Source organism: Medicago sativa, chromosome 7 (assembly GCF_051527215.1).
Source record: "Medicago sativa cultivar Bolivia chromosome 7, Bolivia_mono, whole genome shotgun sequence".
Lineage (NCBI taxonomy): Eukaryota > Viridiplantae > Streptophyta > Magnoliopsida > Fabales > Fabaceae > Medicago > Medicago sativa.
Window position 1 is genome coordinate 57693441 of NC_140755.1, and position 15928 is coordinate 57709368.

Here is a 15928-nt window from a genome sequence, read left to right on the forward strand (position 1 = left end):
GATGTAATGGTGTATATGGCAAAACTAACTTCTAGAAAATTAAAACATAGCGGGATCAAAATGAAGAACCGAAACATATTTGTGTAATTGTTGAAATCCTTTTTTCTTTCTTTCTTTCTTGAGTGAGACTCCTTGGCCATGCTAATAGAGTAATAGTCAATAAGGTTTGATGTGTGACTTTGCAGCTTGCCTATATGGTTCAGTATCGCTTTTATTCGATGTTATATTTCATCTTGTAACTTACCTAAGTACTAGTAACTAATAAAACTATCTTATGCATTCTTTTATACTGTTTAAAATTGACTTTCATTATTTTTGGTGTTTTGTACAATCTAAACCAATACTATTTTAGGATGATGGATAATCAAAACATAAACGATACTAGGTTCTGTATAACAAAGAGAGCAAAGCAAACTAACTTTGATGATTACAAAAACACACCACTTTGGACTTTACAAAAGAGAAAGCTACAAAAAGACAAAACTGTCACAACTAAATAAACTCCAAGATATACAATAAATCAATAAGTATACAAAACCAGTATCCAATGCAAACCAAATTCCATACCAGTATCCAATCATTAATAGCAATAGCAAAATTCAAACCAATCCTTAACACAATTATACAAAATATAGACACTTTTGAATATCATTGAGGTTTGTTTCCCAAATCCCAACCTCCCCCTGTCCAAAGGGACAAAATCTTCAACACAATTTCTTTTTTTGAATAACTCCTCACTTTTCTGTTTGTCAAAACCGTGTAGGCATTTTATTATGGTGCAACTGAACATTCCTCATTCCATTAACCTTAACAATATGTGCTGATTCTCTATTTCCCATATACTACATTGGCCTTGGTAGTGGTAAAATGAGATTTATATACAAGGAAGATTATATAATTTGGTCAGTTGCAAAAAAAAAATACATGACATGAGAAAAAACTCAGGAACAAAGTCAAATATCTCTCCAGTAACTCAGACATCCATTATATGCAATGCAACTAATCTAATACTGCAAAAACATTTGCATGGTACTGACAAAAAGCTCAAGTCATGTAAAAACTCATCGAAGAGATAGAAAATGAAAAGGTTAAAAGGATATAGCATCCATTTAATAGATGAAATCTAATATATATTTGAAAATCTAAATGACATAGAGGTCAAAATGAAACAGAGGACATGCCTTTGGAAACCATCAAATCTTAGCATTGCATATGCATACATAGATTCTAATATAAAAAGATAACATATAAGAACTATTGCAACTATGCCCTAACTTCCATCATTCAAAGAAGAGTTTACATGTTGTAGAGGCCCTTGTCCATGAAGCTGATTTCATTAACATTTGGTACTTGGCATTTTTATCTATGGAAGAGTCACTCTTGATTGACAAGATGTTCATTACTTTGAATTCTGCATAATATATTTTGCAAATTGAAGCCCAAATTCCATGCATTTAAAGCCTTCAAGCGAACATGTCTTGAGCTGTGTTGAAAGGCATTCCGGAATAATTGACGGATCCATCCAATTACCCACAACTTCCTCTTCACTCTCAATATCCTGTCAACGATTCAAATATTTTTTATATATAATATAAAATCGGTGAAATATTGTTAAAGGCAAAAAGAAGAAAATCCTAAAAAATAACAAAACCTCGTCAATTATAAGATTTTGAAGTTTAGGACAATGTTTCAACACTTCTATCACCCACTGCTATTCCTCGCAACGGTAAAGAATAAGTTCCATGTGAGTTAGATTTTGAAATGTAGGGAAATGGGTGAAACCTGTGTCCTGTTGTGATTTACAAAAAGTTAGAAATCAAATAAACCCTATTTTCTTGGATCATTTGTCAGGGGAATCACAAAAATTTTCTCTTACCAACTGGGTATTAAAAAAATGTACCCTCAGAAACTCCACCCTGCAAAGTAAACAGACCATTCGCCTTAAAAGACAAGTGATAAATCTCAGCTCTGATCAAATTTGGTAAGCACTGAATCTTTTCCTCTACAACCAGAGACTCCTTCGGATGTAAAGTGCGTATTTGCAATTCCTCAAGAATGGGACATCCAGATAGAAACTTCAAGAGACATTGAACACCTTTGAAATGTACATTACACAAATAAAGTATTTTAAGAAGAGGAAAATCCACAAGCACATGAGAAAGGTCATTTATTTTTAGCCCATCCAAATGAAGAACAAATAGGGTCCTACAACTGAAAATGCTAGGATGTAATTTAGATCGATAGTAGAAGATGAACATTTCAAGTTTGAGGTTCTCAATTTTGCGCAGCTGCTTGAAGAAATCGATTGATATCATGCTGGCGGCGGCTAGAAGCTTTTACACATTTGAGGTGGAATGATTGAAGGGGTAGTGTGATATCTCGTGAGAGAAAGACAGAGGACACAAAATGGTGGAAGGAAATGAAGTTTGGGAAGGATTTGTCGTCGAAGTGGAGAGTGGGAACTGCGAGCCATAATGGTTTCCATCTCTTTGAGAGGACGCTCGTGATCGCAGAGAGTTTGGTTGGGAGAAATGAAAGTATGTGATATATAATGGGATCCGGTCATGCGCTAATCCTATCTTCGGTTGGGATTGATCGTGACATATTTCAAAACTCAAGCCCTAATCTAAAACCAGAGTTCTAAACAAAATTGATCCGTTAAGAATTTGAGGTTGAAAACAATTCTATAGCTAAGTCATGAAATCATGGTAATCAAATTGAGGTTGAAAAGCGATTGAGAAAAAGGGTCAGAAGAACTTAACAGGAACGTAAGTATGTTGTGATGGAGGCCAAAACCTAATGTAACAATCAAAACCTCATCGATATACATATATAGTAAGATATTTTTGATTCTTCGATATTTGTATTATTTTCTTTATTTTCTAAAACTAATATTTTATTTTCTTCATAAAAAAATCGAATATTTTATTTGGCATAAATATTTCAGCAGACTTTATATATTACTTTGATCTTATCAACTAAATATTTTATTTAAGTTTTTAATTTTTTTTAAAGGGGAATAAAAAAATTAATATATTCCCTTACTTTGGTTTTTTTTTTTTTTGTGGTGTCCGGATTAAATGATTGAATGTCAAAATCGCTTTTATTATAATCAGTACAAACAAGCTTTATGCGGCCGTTAGTTATAGCTTAATTTTTTTAAAGAGTATTATATATGTTTGTTATAGTTTTTAGAAAACCAGGATCTGAAAAACAAATTAAAAACAGTTTCAGATGAAAAAAATATTAAGACTAGCTCCAATTTTTTTTGTTGAAAAAATAGTAGCTCCATTTTATATAGTTGTATGCAAACAAATTAAATAGTTTTTTCAAAGAAGTGATTATTATTATTATAATAATTGATTATTGATCTGTTCGGTGAGAACGGATGAGTGGCAACGACGACGGATAATGCTCCAGTGTGACAGTAATGGATTCTGGTATGACGGTGTTGAGTCTTTGCGATGGAACGAAAGGTGCCTGCAGGCATGTCAGCACTCTGATGCTCAAGTCAGTAATGGAACTGAGAAAAAGTGTGTTGAAAATGTTGGAACAAAATGTGTTTAACAATGAACCTTAAAGAGTTTTGATGATAACAAGGTATTAAAAATTGTAAATTGGACTAGCTAATATTTGTTCAAGTGTACAGGACCATAGTTAAAAAATTTACATCATATAAAGGTTCTGAAGAACAAAAAGAGAGTTAAGGACTAAAAGAAAGGGAAGCTTGAAGCATCTGAAATGAAGTGCATCTGAAGTTATAAGTGCTCCTGAAGAATGATGACGTATCAGAAGCTGAAGGTCATCAGAAGCTGAAGGTCATCAGAAGTTGAAAGTCAACAGAAGCAGATAGCCTTCAGAAGCGGATAGTCATCAGAAGCAGATAGTTCAGAAGCGACTTGATCAGAAGCTGAAGCTCATCAGAAGCTGATTATCACCACAAGCTGAAGATTCAAAGATCAACACTTCAAAAGCTGTCTATTGGATTCGAAAACACTGCAGAAGACTAGTGGAAAGCTACAACGGTCATTTTGGTGAAGATTTGAAGGCATTGGAAGCTTATCTTCAAAGAGCGTTGACATTGTACTTTGTACGAACTGTACAACCACCTTCTCCACTACTCTGTTTTGTGTCTACGCTACAGGACAAGAAAACAGCTCCAGAATAACAGCTATGCCTGCAAAGATGTTCCTTCACAATGGGAATGGATTTCAAATTGGTTCTTCATAGGACAACAACCAAATCAGGCAAAAGATCATTGGTGAAAGATCAAGCTTCAACAACGACTCTTTGATGTGCTGACAATTTCACAACGTCTCTTTCACACCTCTATATAAAGGAGTGAAGACTTAGAGAATTGGCAATGCTGAACGAAAGACTCTCAACATTTTTACAAGTGTCAAACCTCTGCTGAAATTGTTCTGCATTCAGTTAGAATTTCTGTGTCTTAAAGTCATATCTTAGAAATTCTTAAGTCTTAGAGTCTGTATCTGATTTGTATTGTGAGCACCCCTGATTGTATATCAAGTGTTCAACCTTAAACAATTTTCTGTTTAATTTTGTTTAGAAGTCTCTTGCAGTTGTGCTTGAGCAGGGAAGTCTCTTGCAGTTGTGCTTGAGCATTGAAGTCTCTTGATTGTGTTCTTGAGCATAGGAAGACTCTTGCAAAGTGTGATTGAGCAAAGGAAGTCTTTTGCTTGTGTGCTTGAGCATTTGTAATCAGATATTACATTCTAGTGAACTCTCCTTGGAAGTGCAAGGGGGACAGGACTACTTTCGGATTTTGGAAGGAACCTGTATAATTGCTTTGTGTCGTTCTTCTTCTCTCTCTCTGTTTTATTCTGCTGCGTTCAGATTCTGATTATCACTTCAGAAGCTGTATCACTTAGCTTCTGACCAGTGTGTTCAGTTTTTAGGAGAAACGAAGAATTTTCCAAAACACAATTCAACCCCCCCTTCTTGTGTTTTTCTCACCTTCAATTGGTATCTAGAGCCTTGGTTCTGTTGATAACACCTAACAGTGTAACCGTCCATGATCTGAGAAAAACATGTCTGACGAATCTGTTTCTGGCAATGGATCTGGCAACAACAACAAAGGTGTGTCATGTGATTACAATGTTGACAACAAGAAATCCAGTGTTGGAATGATTCCAAAGTTCAACGGAGATGCTGAAGAATTTTCTTGGTGGAAAACCAACTCTATAGTTATATCATGAGCTTAGACGAAGAACTATGGGATATACTAGAAGAAGGAGTTGGTGACTTGGTTCTTGATGAAGAAGGAGCTGCTGTGGATAGAAAGAAACATACTCCTGAGTTGAAGAAACTCTACAAGAAGCATCATATTATCAGAGCAGCTCTTGTCACTGCTATTCCTAAAGCAGAGTACATGAAGATGAGTGACAAATCCACTGCTAAAGCTATGTTTGCTTCTCTCTGTTAAAACTATGAAGGCAGCAAGAAGGTCAAAGAAGCAAAGGCTCTCATGCTTGTACATCAGTATGAGTTATTCAAGATGAAGGATGATAAAACTATTGAGGAGATGTACTCAAGGTTTCAAACCTTAGTCTCTGGGCTACAGATTCTAAAGAAGAGCTATGTTGCTTCTGACTAGGGGTGTTCGCGGTGCGGTTTGGTTCGGTTTTGAGCTTAAAAGTCATCCAAACCGCGAGATAAAAAAGCATGCGGTTTGGTTTGGTTCGGTTGATTTTTAAAAAGTCATCCAAACCAAACCAATGCGGTTTGGATTGGTTCGGTTTGTGCGGTTTATCGCGAGATAAAAAAATAATACATTAACTCTAATATTGCCAACTTGTTACAAAATAAACATAGGGCATTTTATTTTGTTGTTTATATGATAAAATATTAAATAAAACTTATATCAAAATAGGTAAAGTTAAGAAGAAACATAAGCATGAAACAAATTATTGGGAAGTAAAGGAAACAAATTCATCACTGGAAATGAATAGAAAGAGATGGAAAGGAATTAGAATCGAACCTGATGGTGCAACAATGGAAAATTCGAATCAAAAGAGATTATTCTTGAGCTATGTAATTGGGCTAGTACATATTTAAGTAATATTCATTATTCTTGCGGTTTGGTTTGGTTTGGTTCGGTTGCTGAGATGCAAACCGCAAACCGAACCGAACCGCGCGGTTCAATGCAAAAGTCATCCGAATTCATTCGAACCAAGTGCGGTTTTTTGCGGTTTTGGTTTGGATTGGTTTGGTTTGCGGTTTTTCTATTGGGTTGGTTCGGTTTTGAACACCCCTACTTCTGACCATGTGAGCAAGATACTCAGAAGCTTGCCTGCTAGATGGAGACCAAAGGTGACTGCCATTGAAGAAGCTAAAGATTTAAACACTTTAAGTGTCGAAGATCTTGTTAGTTCTCTCAAAGTTCATGAGTTAAGTCTTAATGAACATGAGTCTACTAGCTCTTCCATCCAAAGGCAGATCATCAAAAGCTCTCAAAGTGGTTGAATCTGAAGAGGAAGAACAATCAAGTTCAGATTCTGAACCAGATGCTGCTAAAATGGCCATGCTGCTAAACTGGCCAAGAAGAACATAAAGTTTCTAGCCAGAAGGAGTAACTCCAGAAGCTCAAGGAAAGAAGATCAGAAGGGATGCTTCAACTGTAAGAAGCCTGGACACTTCATTGCTGAATGCCTGATCTTCAGAAGGAGAAATCAAAGGATAAGTCAAAGAAGTCAACATTCAAACCAAGCAAATTCAAGAAGCAGATCAAGCAGAGTTTAATGGCAACCTAGGATGATTTAGGGAGTGAATCTGGATCTGATATAGAGGAAACTGATGAAGACACAAAGGTAGCTGTTGGGTTAGTAGCTACAGCAACTTCAGAAGCAGGATCAGATTTAGAAGATGAAAACGAGGTATATTCTAAAATTCCCAGAGATGAACTTGTTGAGCCACTTAAAGAACTTCTTACACATTTTGAAGTAAGAACCAATAAGTTGAAGGATTTAAAAGAAAAATATGCTGATTTGGTAAAACAGCAAAAATCAACTCTATTGGATCTGAAAGCTTCTGAACAAGGACTTAGGGGCTTTGACTTCATGTGTAAAACATATGAAGATCAGCTCAGGTTCTTATGTCAGAAGCTGCAAGAAAAGTGTAATGAAAAACCTTTAAGCAACCATGAAATTGCTCTTGAAGATTTTATTATATCTGGCATTGATAGAAGCAGAGTGGCTTATATGATTTATAGCATTTACAAGAACAATGGCAGAGGAATTGGTTTTCCAGAAGTGAAAATTGAGAAAACCAATCTAAAATCTTGTTGTGAATGCATCAAGGAAGGTCTGAAAACCTTCTTTGTACCTGAAGGTGCTGAGTTGGAAACTGTTGTTCAATCAGAACCTGAAGCTTCTAGGTCTAAGGCTAAGATTACTTCAAAGCCAAAGAACTCTAAGCCAAAGGCTATGATCAAATCTGATTCCAAGACTTCAAAGATCAGGATCTTGAAAAGACCAGAACCTGTTCCTCAGAGTCTTGTGAAACCAAAATCTGAGGTTCTGAAGTCTAAGTTTCAGAAGAAGACAGTTACTGCTTCTGAAGTACCAAAACCAAAGGTGATGGTTAATCAGAAGCAACCCAACTCACAACACAAGGTACAAGAAGTGAAGAGTAAAACCTTAAGTACTAACCTTCAAGGACCCATAGGACAATGGGTACCTAAATCTAAAAATGTCAATGATGCAGGTATGTCTAAGAGCAGTGTCAAAGCAAAGATCATGGTACCTAAACAGCAGTTGCTCAAGACACATGACAGGAGAGAAGTCCATGTTCCTCAGCCTAACAATGAAAAAGGGAGGAAATGTGAAATTTGGAGGCAACCAGTCCGGCAAAATCATAGGTACATGAACTGTTGGTAATTCCTCTACCTCTATTAATAATGTATGATTGGTAGATGGTCTTGAACATAACCTTTTGAGCATTAGTCAATTTTGTGATAATGGTTATGATGTGCTTTTTGAGAAAACCAACTGTACTGTAATCAACAAGGAAGACAAATCAATTGTGTTCAAGGGAAAGAGAGTTGATAATGTCTATAAAATCAATTTTTCTGAACTGGCTGATCAGAAGGTGATTTGCCTTCTGTCAGTGAATGATAAGAAATGGATGTGGCACAGAAGGTTGGGACATGCTAATTGGAGATTAATCTCTAAGCTTAGTATGTTACAACTTGTCAAAGGGCTACCAGACATTGACTATCATTCAGATGCACTCTGTGGTGCATGTCAGAGAGGAAAAATTGTGAAATCATCTTTTAAAACCAAAGACATTGTTTCAACCTCCAAACCCTTAGAACTACTCCATATTGATTTGTTTGGACCAGTCAGTACTGCATCCTTATATGGAAGTAAATATGGATTAGTCATTGTTGATGATTACAGCAGATGGACGTGGGTGAAATTCATAAAGAGTAAAGATGTTGCTTGTGATGTATTCAGTAGTTTCTGCACTCAAATTCAATCTGAAAAGGAATCAAAGATTTTGAAAGTCAGAAGTGATCATGGTGGAGAGTTTGAAAATGAGCCATTTGAAGCTTTTTGTGAAAAACATGGAATTGTCCATGAATTTTCTTCTCCTAGAACTCCACAACAAAATGGGGTTGTAGAGAGAAAGAATAAAACTTTAAAAGAAATGGCCAGAACCATGATCCATGAAAACAATTTACCAAAACATTTTTGGGCAGAGAAACAGTGAATACAACATGTTATGTCCAGAACAGGATCTATATCAGACCTATTTTGGAGAAAACAACATATGAACTCTTTAAAGGAAGAAAACCCAATATCTCTTACTTTCATCAATTTGGATGTACATGTTACATTCTGAATAACAAGCTCTACCTAAAGAAATTTGATGCCAAGGCCCAAAGAGGAATCTTCTTAGGTTACTCTGAAAGGTCAAAGGCATACAGAGTGTATAATTTAGAGACACTCTGTGTTGAAGAATCTATGCACGTTAAATTTGATGACAAAGAGCTTGAAGATAAAACATCAAAGCAAGGTGAAAGTTTTGCAGTGATACAGGTTCCTGAAGTTACTCCAGAACCTGATCAGATAGCTGAATCTGAAGAGAGTCCAGAAGCTGAACCCACATCAGAAGCGCAAAATGAAGCTGCTTCTGATGAAGCCCAAGATGGCTCACATCAAGCAGATCCTCCTAGAAACACATTCAAGCACAAGTCTTCACATCCTGAGGAGCTAATAATTGGAAACAAAGATAGTCCAAGAAGAACAAGATCATACTTTAGACAAGAAGAGTCAATGATTGGACTGATCTCAATGATTGAACCTACAACAGTTGATGAAGCACTTTCAGATGATGGATGGATCTTAGATATGCAAGAAGAGTTGAATCAGTTTCAAAGAAATGATGTGTGGGATATGGTACCCAAACCTCAGCACAAGAACATTATTGGAACAAAATGGGTATTCAGAAACAAGTTGAATGAGCAAGGAGAAGTAACAAGAAACAAAGCAAGACTTGTTGCGCAAGGTTACAGTCAACAAGAAGGGATTGATTATACTGAAACATTTGCTCCAGTTGCAAGACTGGAAGCAATCAGGTTACTTCTGTCTTATGCAGTTAATCATGGCATAATATTATATCAGATGGATGTCAAGAGTGCTTTTCTTAATGGTGTCATTGAAGAAGAAGTGTATGTTAAGCAACCTCCTGGATTTGAGGATATTAAATATCTTGACCATGTTTTTAAACTGAAGAAATCACTATATGGCTTGAAACAAGCTCCCAGAGCTTGGTATGATAGACTAAGTAATTTCTTAATCAAAAATGATTTTAAAAGAGGTCAGGTTGATACAACACTCTTTAGAAGGACCCTTGGGAAAGATATTCTTGTCGTGCAGATTTATGTTGATGATATAATATTTGGTTCTACTAATGCATCTCTTTGCAAGGAATTCTCTAAGTTAATGCAGGATGAATTTGAAATGAGCATGATGGGAGAGCTGAAGTTCTTCCTGGGCATTCAAATCAACCAATGCAAAGATGGAGTTTATGTTCATCAATCAAAGTATACAAAGGAGCTTCTGAAGAAGTTCAAGCTTGAAGATTGTAAAGTGATGAACACTCCAATGCACCCTACGTGCACCTTAAGCAATGAAGATGAAGGAGCTAAAGTAGATCAGAAGCTATACAGAGGTATGATTGGTTCTTTGTTATACCTCACTGCATCTAGGCCAGATATTTTATTCAGTGTATTGCTTATGTGCAAGATTCCAATCAGATCCTAGAGAATCTCATATGACTGCTGTCAAGAGAATCATCAGGTATTTGAAAGGAACAACTAATCTAGGACTCCTTTATAGGAAATCCTTAGATTATAAGCTAATTGGATTCTGTGATGCTGACTATGCTGGTGATAGGATTGAAAGAAAATCAATCAGTGACAATTGTCAATTTCTGGTTGATAATCTTATATCCTGGGCTAGCAAAAGACAAACAACTATTGCTATGTCTACAGCAGAAGTAGAATACATTTCAGCTGCAAGTTGTTGTACACAACTACTTTGGATGAAACATCAGTTGGAAGACTATCAGATAATTGCTAACAGTATTCCCATTTATTGTGATAATACTGCTGCTATTTGTTTGTCTAAAAATCCAATTTTGCATTCAAGAGCCAAACATATTGAAATCAAACACCATTTTATCAGAGACTATGTTCAAAAAGGAATTTTAGATATACAATTCATTGATACTGAGAATCAATGGACTGATATATTTACTAAGCCTTTAACTGTTGAAAGGTTTGATTTTATAAAGAAAAATTTGAACATGCACTACGTGTCTGATTAAAGCTTGCTTGCTCCTGAATATGATTTTAGGTTCTGAAGTCAGTTCAGAAGCAGTGGTCCATCAGAAGCTCTTTATTGAGGATCTGAGGAAAATGCGCTTCTGATGATGACGTCAGCATCTGAAGTCCAGAAGCTGGATTTTATGCTTCTGAATAGTTGAGTTAGTGGAAATGTTGGGAGTTACTTTTTATGGTAACTTCTGGCCCACTAACTTGGTAGTTACTCTGAGAGTTTCTGACGTGGCCTGTCTGTATTGGTGTATAACTTAAAAGGGCAATGATGATTTAATAGCTTTGAAAGTACTTTCACGCGCCCCCAATTTGTCATTAATGTTATGTTTGTTTGTCTCTTTTGAATTGCAATCGTTTTTACTCTTAACACTTTGACAATTCACACACTACTCACTTCACAAACAAACACATTTTCTTTCAAACCTCTTGCGAAGTAAGCGCATTCTCTCAACCCTAGAACCCCAAAATCATCATCTTCTTCAATCAATCAAATGGCATCATCAAGCTCGCATCAAGAAGCTCCAGAATCTATTTATGACTACAGAGGAAGAAGCATGAAACTAGAAGCATGGGAACTGCTGGTTCAAATAGAAAATCCAGTAGATTTTGCATCTCTAGCATTTCATACGTGTTGGATTAGAAATTACTACGAAGTGCAAGGTCTTATGTCATACTTCAAAATGTTGAATGGACCAAGATACGAAGCTATGGTTAGGCACTTCTGGGTGAGAGCTAAGGTATTCGACAAAGAAGCGTCTATAGCTGAAGAAAGGCAAATGATTTTGCTTTATCCAGAACTGGAAGGAAAGACGAGAGAAGAAATGGGACTTGAGCCATTTACCGGCGTTGAAATCAGATCAAGTATATGTGGAATTCCAGTAAGGATTGCAGAATGGCAAATAGAAGTTGTACTTGGTATAGAAGCAACTGGAAAATACTCTGGAATTGATTTTTCAAGTGCTGCCGAAGAACGCATTTGGAAAGAAAAAGCTAATTTGGTTATATACAATTCCACGAAGGAAGGAAAATATGCTGACTTAAACATGGAAAAGAAGATGCTTCTGAAGATTCAGAATGAGAATTTGCTTCCAGGTGGTGGAAGTGAGAAACCGAATTTGGCTCAGAAGGTCTTTCTCCAACACTTCATCAAAAAGGAAAAGGTGAATGTGCCAAAATACATGTTCAAGTATTTGATAGAATGTCTGAAAAAGAGTCAGCTGCAGAACAGACTCTGGGTTCCTTATGGAAGGCTCTTATCAGAAATATTCTATCAAGGAGGAGTTTTGGACAGATTAAGCAGAGTTGAAGCCTTCACAGATAAGTTACTTGACACTAAGACTGGGAAGTTCATCAATGCTCATACACTCTTGCATATGAAGCTTATCAGAGAGGTCACTAAGCTTGAATCTGATTTAAGTGAATCCAACGCAAGGTCTGATCTCATGAGAGACTTTCCTCCTATCTGCAAGAAGGATCCTCTTAATGTGCAGATGTATTACATCAAGGAGCACTTTGAGGCAACCAACGAGAGAATCAGGTTGGAAGATCTACCTGACGAGATGTATGGTGGTGTACTTCCTAAATCCAGAGGCAGAAAATCAAAAAGGAATATGACTGCAGAAGAGTACTTAGAAGTTGAAAAATCTACAAAGAAAGCCAAACCTGCTTCTGACAAGATTAAGATTGGTGGTTCTGGAATGCCATCAATTGAGGAAGTGGCTGCATCTTTGGTTCTACCTGATCAACCAGCAATCCCAAAGAAAAAGAGGAAGCAGCAGTGAGGAAGATTAGAGAATCTCCTTATGTTGTTAAAGAAGCAGAGGATGTTGAAGTTGCTTCTGTTTTGGCTTCAATGGATTTAAAGGGGAAGAATGAAGAAGCTGAAAAAGTTGTTTCAGAAACCCCCCAACAACATACACCAGAACCACACAAGCCTTCATCACCCCAACATCAACAAACACCCAAAGCTCACATTGACCCCCAACCCAACATTCAAACTCAACAAAACTCACCACAACAACCACCTCAATCTAACCCACAACCAGAGCATACTGAACCACAATAAGAACAAGCTTTACCCCAACCCACTCCCATGGATATTGACAATCATCAAGTCAATCTCCAAGCCTTAACCTCAACCTCACACATTGCTCCTGACCAACCATCATCCTCAACTCAATTTGAACATCTCACCATTCCAGAATCCAATCCTGTTCAAGACCTTTCCCCTAGTGTTTCTGACCAATCCTCAGACCTAGAAACCCTTGAACAACCACCCCTGGACATCCTGGAATCTGATTATATTGATGATGAGTTACTCAAGATTCTCTCTGAAATGCATAATCTGGTTGATCAAAGAAGGACAATTGATCTAACAAATGCATATGAGGAAGAATGGGCATCAGTACAGAACATAGCTACTGAGTTGATAGAGGTTGTAAGGAACAAAGTGCATCATAATCAAGGAAGCTACTGTCAGAAGATTTCTGAAGGATCTGAAGCAAAGCCTTAGAGCTAGAGGTCCCAGACTGCTTCTGGAAAATAAGCCATTCTTCTCAGAAGCCGACTACTTGACAAGAGAGGCAAGGATGTTCAAGCTGATCAGGCAAAGGATGGCACAACAACAGCAGGAAGCTAAAGCAAGGGAACTGGAACTTCTTCAGAGGCAACAAGCTCTTGAAGATCTGGTGAAGAAGCAAGCAGAACAATTGGAGAAGATGAAGAAACAACAACAAACCAACCCTTAGTTGCACATCCTAGTGTTTATCTTTTGTTTGTTGTTTGTTTTAGCTACTTTAGTTCTTGCTTCTGAACATTTCTTGTTTTACACTTCTTACCGCTTCTGGATGCTTAGTTGGTTCTAATTCATGAATGTCTGATATTTTTGTTCATATACATATTCATTGCTCTGTTTCTACTGATTTATTTATGTTCTGATTATATTGTTGATAAGATTGTAGGTTCTGATTTTTGTTATACTCTCTTACTGTTTGAGTTTTTCTCAAATCTTTTTGTCTTGATTGCTTGTTTGCTTTTTGCTAATGACAAAAGGGGGAGTATATGTGATAGTATTTAAAGGCTCTGAGCCCCATTAATAATATTTGAAAATTTTGAAAAAGCTTCTATCCTTTTGTTTTACCTAAAAAGGGGTGTATCAAAAAGGGGGAGTATCAAATTTCAAATAAAAATTAATTGAACCATTATTCCTCTCATCTATAATTCATTTCATTTAAAGCTCTGATATTATTATTGCGCGCTAAATGAATTTAATTAACCTGGATAGAACTTAGGGGGAGCTTAAAAACCTCACCTTAAAGACAATCAGACTCAGGGGGAGTTAGAGCTTACAAACCTCTGACTCTGAGCTTACAAACCTCAGAACCCCAAAGTCAACTTGTTAATTAGATTAACAACAATTGATCAATTTTAAATACTATTGTTTGTCATCATCAAAAAGGGGGAGATTGTTGGAACAAAATGTGTTTAACAATGAACCTTAAAGAGTTTTGATGATAACAAGGTATTAAAAATTGCAAATTGGACTAGCTAATATTTGTTCAAGTGTACAGGACCATAGTTAAAAAATTTACATCATATAAAGGTTCTGAAGAACAAAAAGAGAGCTAAGGACTAAAAGAAAGGGAAGCTTGAAGCATCTGAAATGAAGTGCATCTGAAGTTATAAGTGCTCCTGAAGAATGATGACGTCATCAGAAGCTGAAGGTCATCAGAAGCTGAAGGTCATCAGAAGTTGAAAGTCAACAGAAGCAGATAGCCTTCAGAAGCGGATAGTCATCAGAAGCAGATAGTTCAGAAGCGACTTGATCAGAAGCTGAAGCTCATCAGAAGCTGATTATCACCACAAGCTGAAGATTCAAAGATCAACACTTCAAAAGCTGTCTATTGGATTCGAAAAAACTGCAGAAGACTAGTGGAAAGCTACAACGGTCATTTTGGTGAAGATTTGAAGGCGTTGGAAGCTTATCTTCAAAGAGCGTTGACATTGTACTTTGTACGAACTGTACAACCACCTTCTCCACTACTCTGTTTTGTGTCTACGCTACAGGACAAGAAAACAACTCCAGAATAACAGCTATGCCTGCAAAGATGTTCCTTCACAATGGGAATGGATTTCAAATTGGTTCTTCATAGGACAACAACCAAATCAGGCAAAAGATCATTGGTGAAAGATCAAGCTTCAACAAAGACTCTTTGATGTGCTGGCAATTTCACAACGTCTCTTTCACACCTCTATATAAAGGAGTGAAGACTTAGAGAATTGGCAATGCTGAACGAAAAACTCTCAACATTTTTACAAGTGCAAAACCTCTGCTGAAATTGTTCTGCATTCACTTATAATTTCTGTGTCTTAAAGTCATATCTTAGAAATTCTTAAGTCTTAGAGTCTGTATCTGATTTGTATTGTGAGCACCCCTGATTGTATATCAAGTGTTCAACCTTAAACAATTTTCTGTGTAATTTTGTTTAGAAGTCTCTTGCAGTTGTGCTTGATCTGGGAAGTCTCTTGCAGTTGTGCTTGAGCATAGAAGTCTCTTGATTGTGTTCTTGAGCATAGGAAGACTCTTGCAAAGTGTGCTTGAGCAAAGGAAGTCTCTTGCTTGTGTGCTTGAACATTTGTAATCAGATATTACATTCTAGTGAACTCTCCTTGGAAGTGCAAGGGGGACAGGACTACTTCCGGATTGTGGAAGGAACCTGTATAATTGCTTTGTGTCGTTCTTCTTCTCTCTCTGTTTTATTCCGCTGAGTTCAGATTTTGATTATCACTTCAGAAGCTGTATCACTTAGCTTCTGACCAGTGTGTTTAGTTTTTAGGAGAAACGAAGAATTTTCCAAAACACAATTCAACCCCCCCTTCTTGTGTTTTTCCCACCTTCAGAAAGTGTTGTGAAAAGTGAATCGTCCTTTGAGGGTGAAGCAAGTTCACCCTTATATAGGAGCGTTTTGGGTATAATTGTCTTCGGGTTATGCGGCGTATGATTAGGGATGGTTAGAGGACACATAAGGTGATCCTCGCGCGGGAGCGGTCTTCTTTCACTGCAAGAAA

General features: G+C 36.8%; 1 protein-coding gene and 1 pseudogene across 1 annotated transcript; one reads left to right on the top strand and one right to left on the bottom strand.

The window, feature by feature from the left end:
- Positions 1 to 1108: 1108 nt before the first annotated feature.
- LOC146907089 (putative F-box/FBD/LRR-repeat protein At5g22670) lies at positions 1109 to 2604 on the bottom strand (annotated as a pseudogene).
- An 8748-nt stretch (positions 2605 to 11352) lies between these two features.
- LOC146907090 (uncharacterized) lies at positions 11353 to 12642 on the top strand. The gene is made up of 2 exons (XM_085729028.1): positions 11353 to 11988; positions 12241 to 12642. Exons 1-2 carry the CDS (start codon positions 11353 to 11355, stop codon positions 12640 to 12642), a joined length of 1038 nt encoding a protein of 345 aa, XP_085585154.1.
- The last annotated feature ends 3286 nt before the right edge of the window (positions 12643 to 15928 follow it).

Coding starts and splice junctions, on each gene's coding strand:
- LOC146907090 (XM_085729028.1), top strand. CDS start 11,353: ATGGCATCATCAAGCTCGCATCAAGAAGCTCCAGAATCTATTTATGAC. Junction 11,989..12,240: donor AACCGAATTTGGCTCAGAAG/GTCTTTCTCCAA, acceptor TTGCATATGAAG/CTTATCAGAGAGGTCACTAA.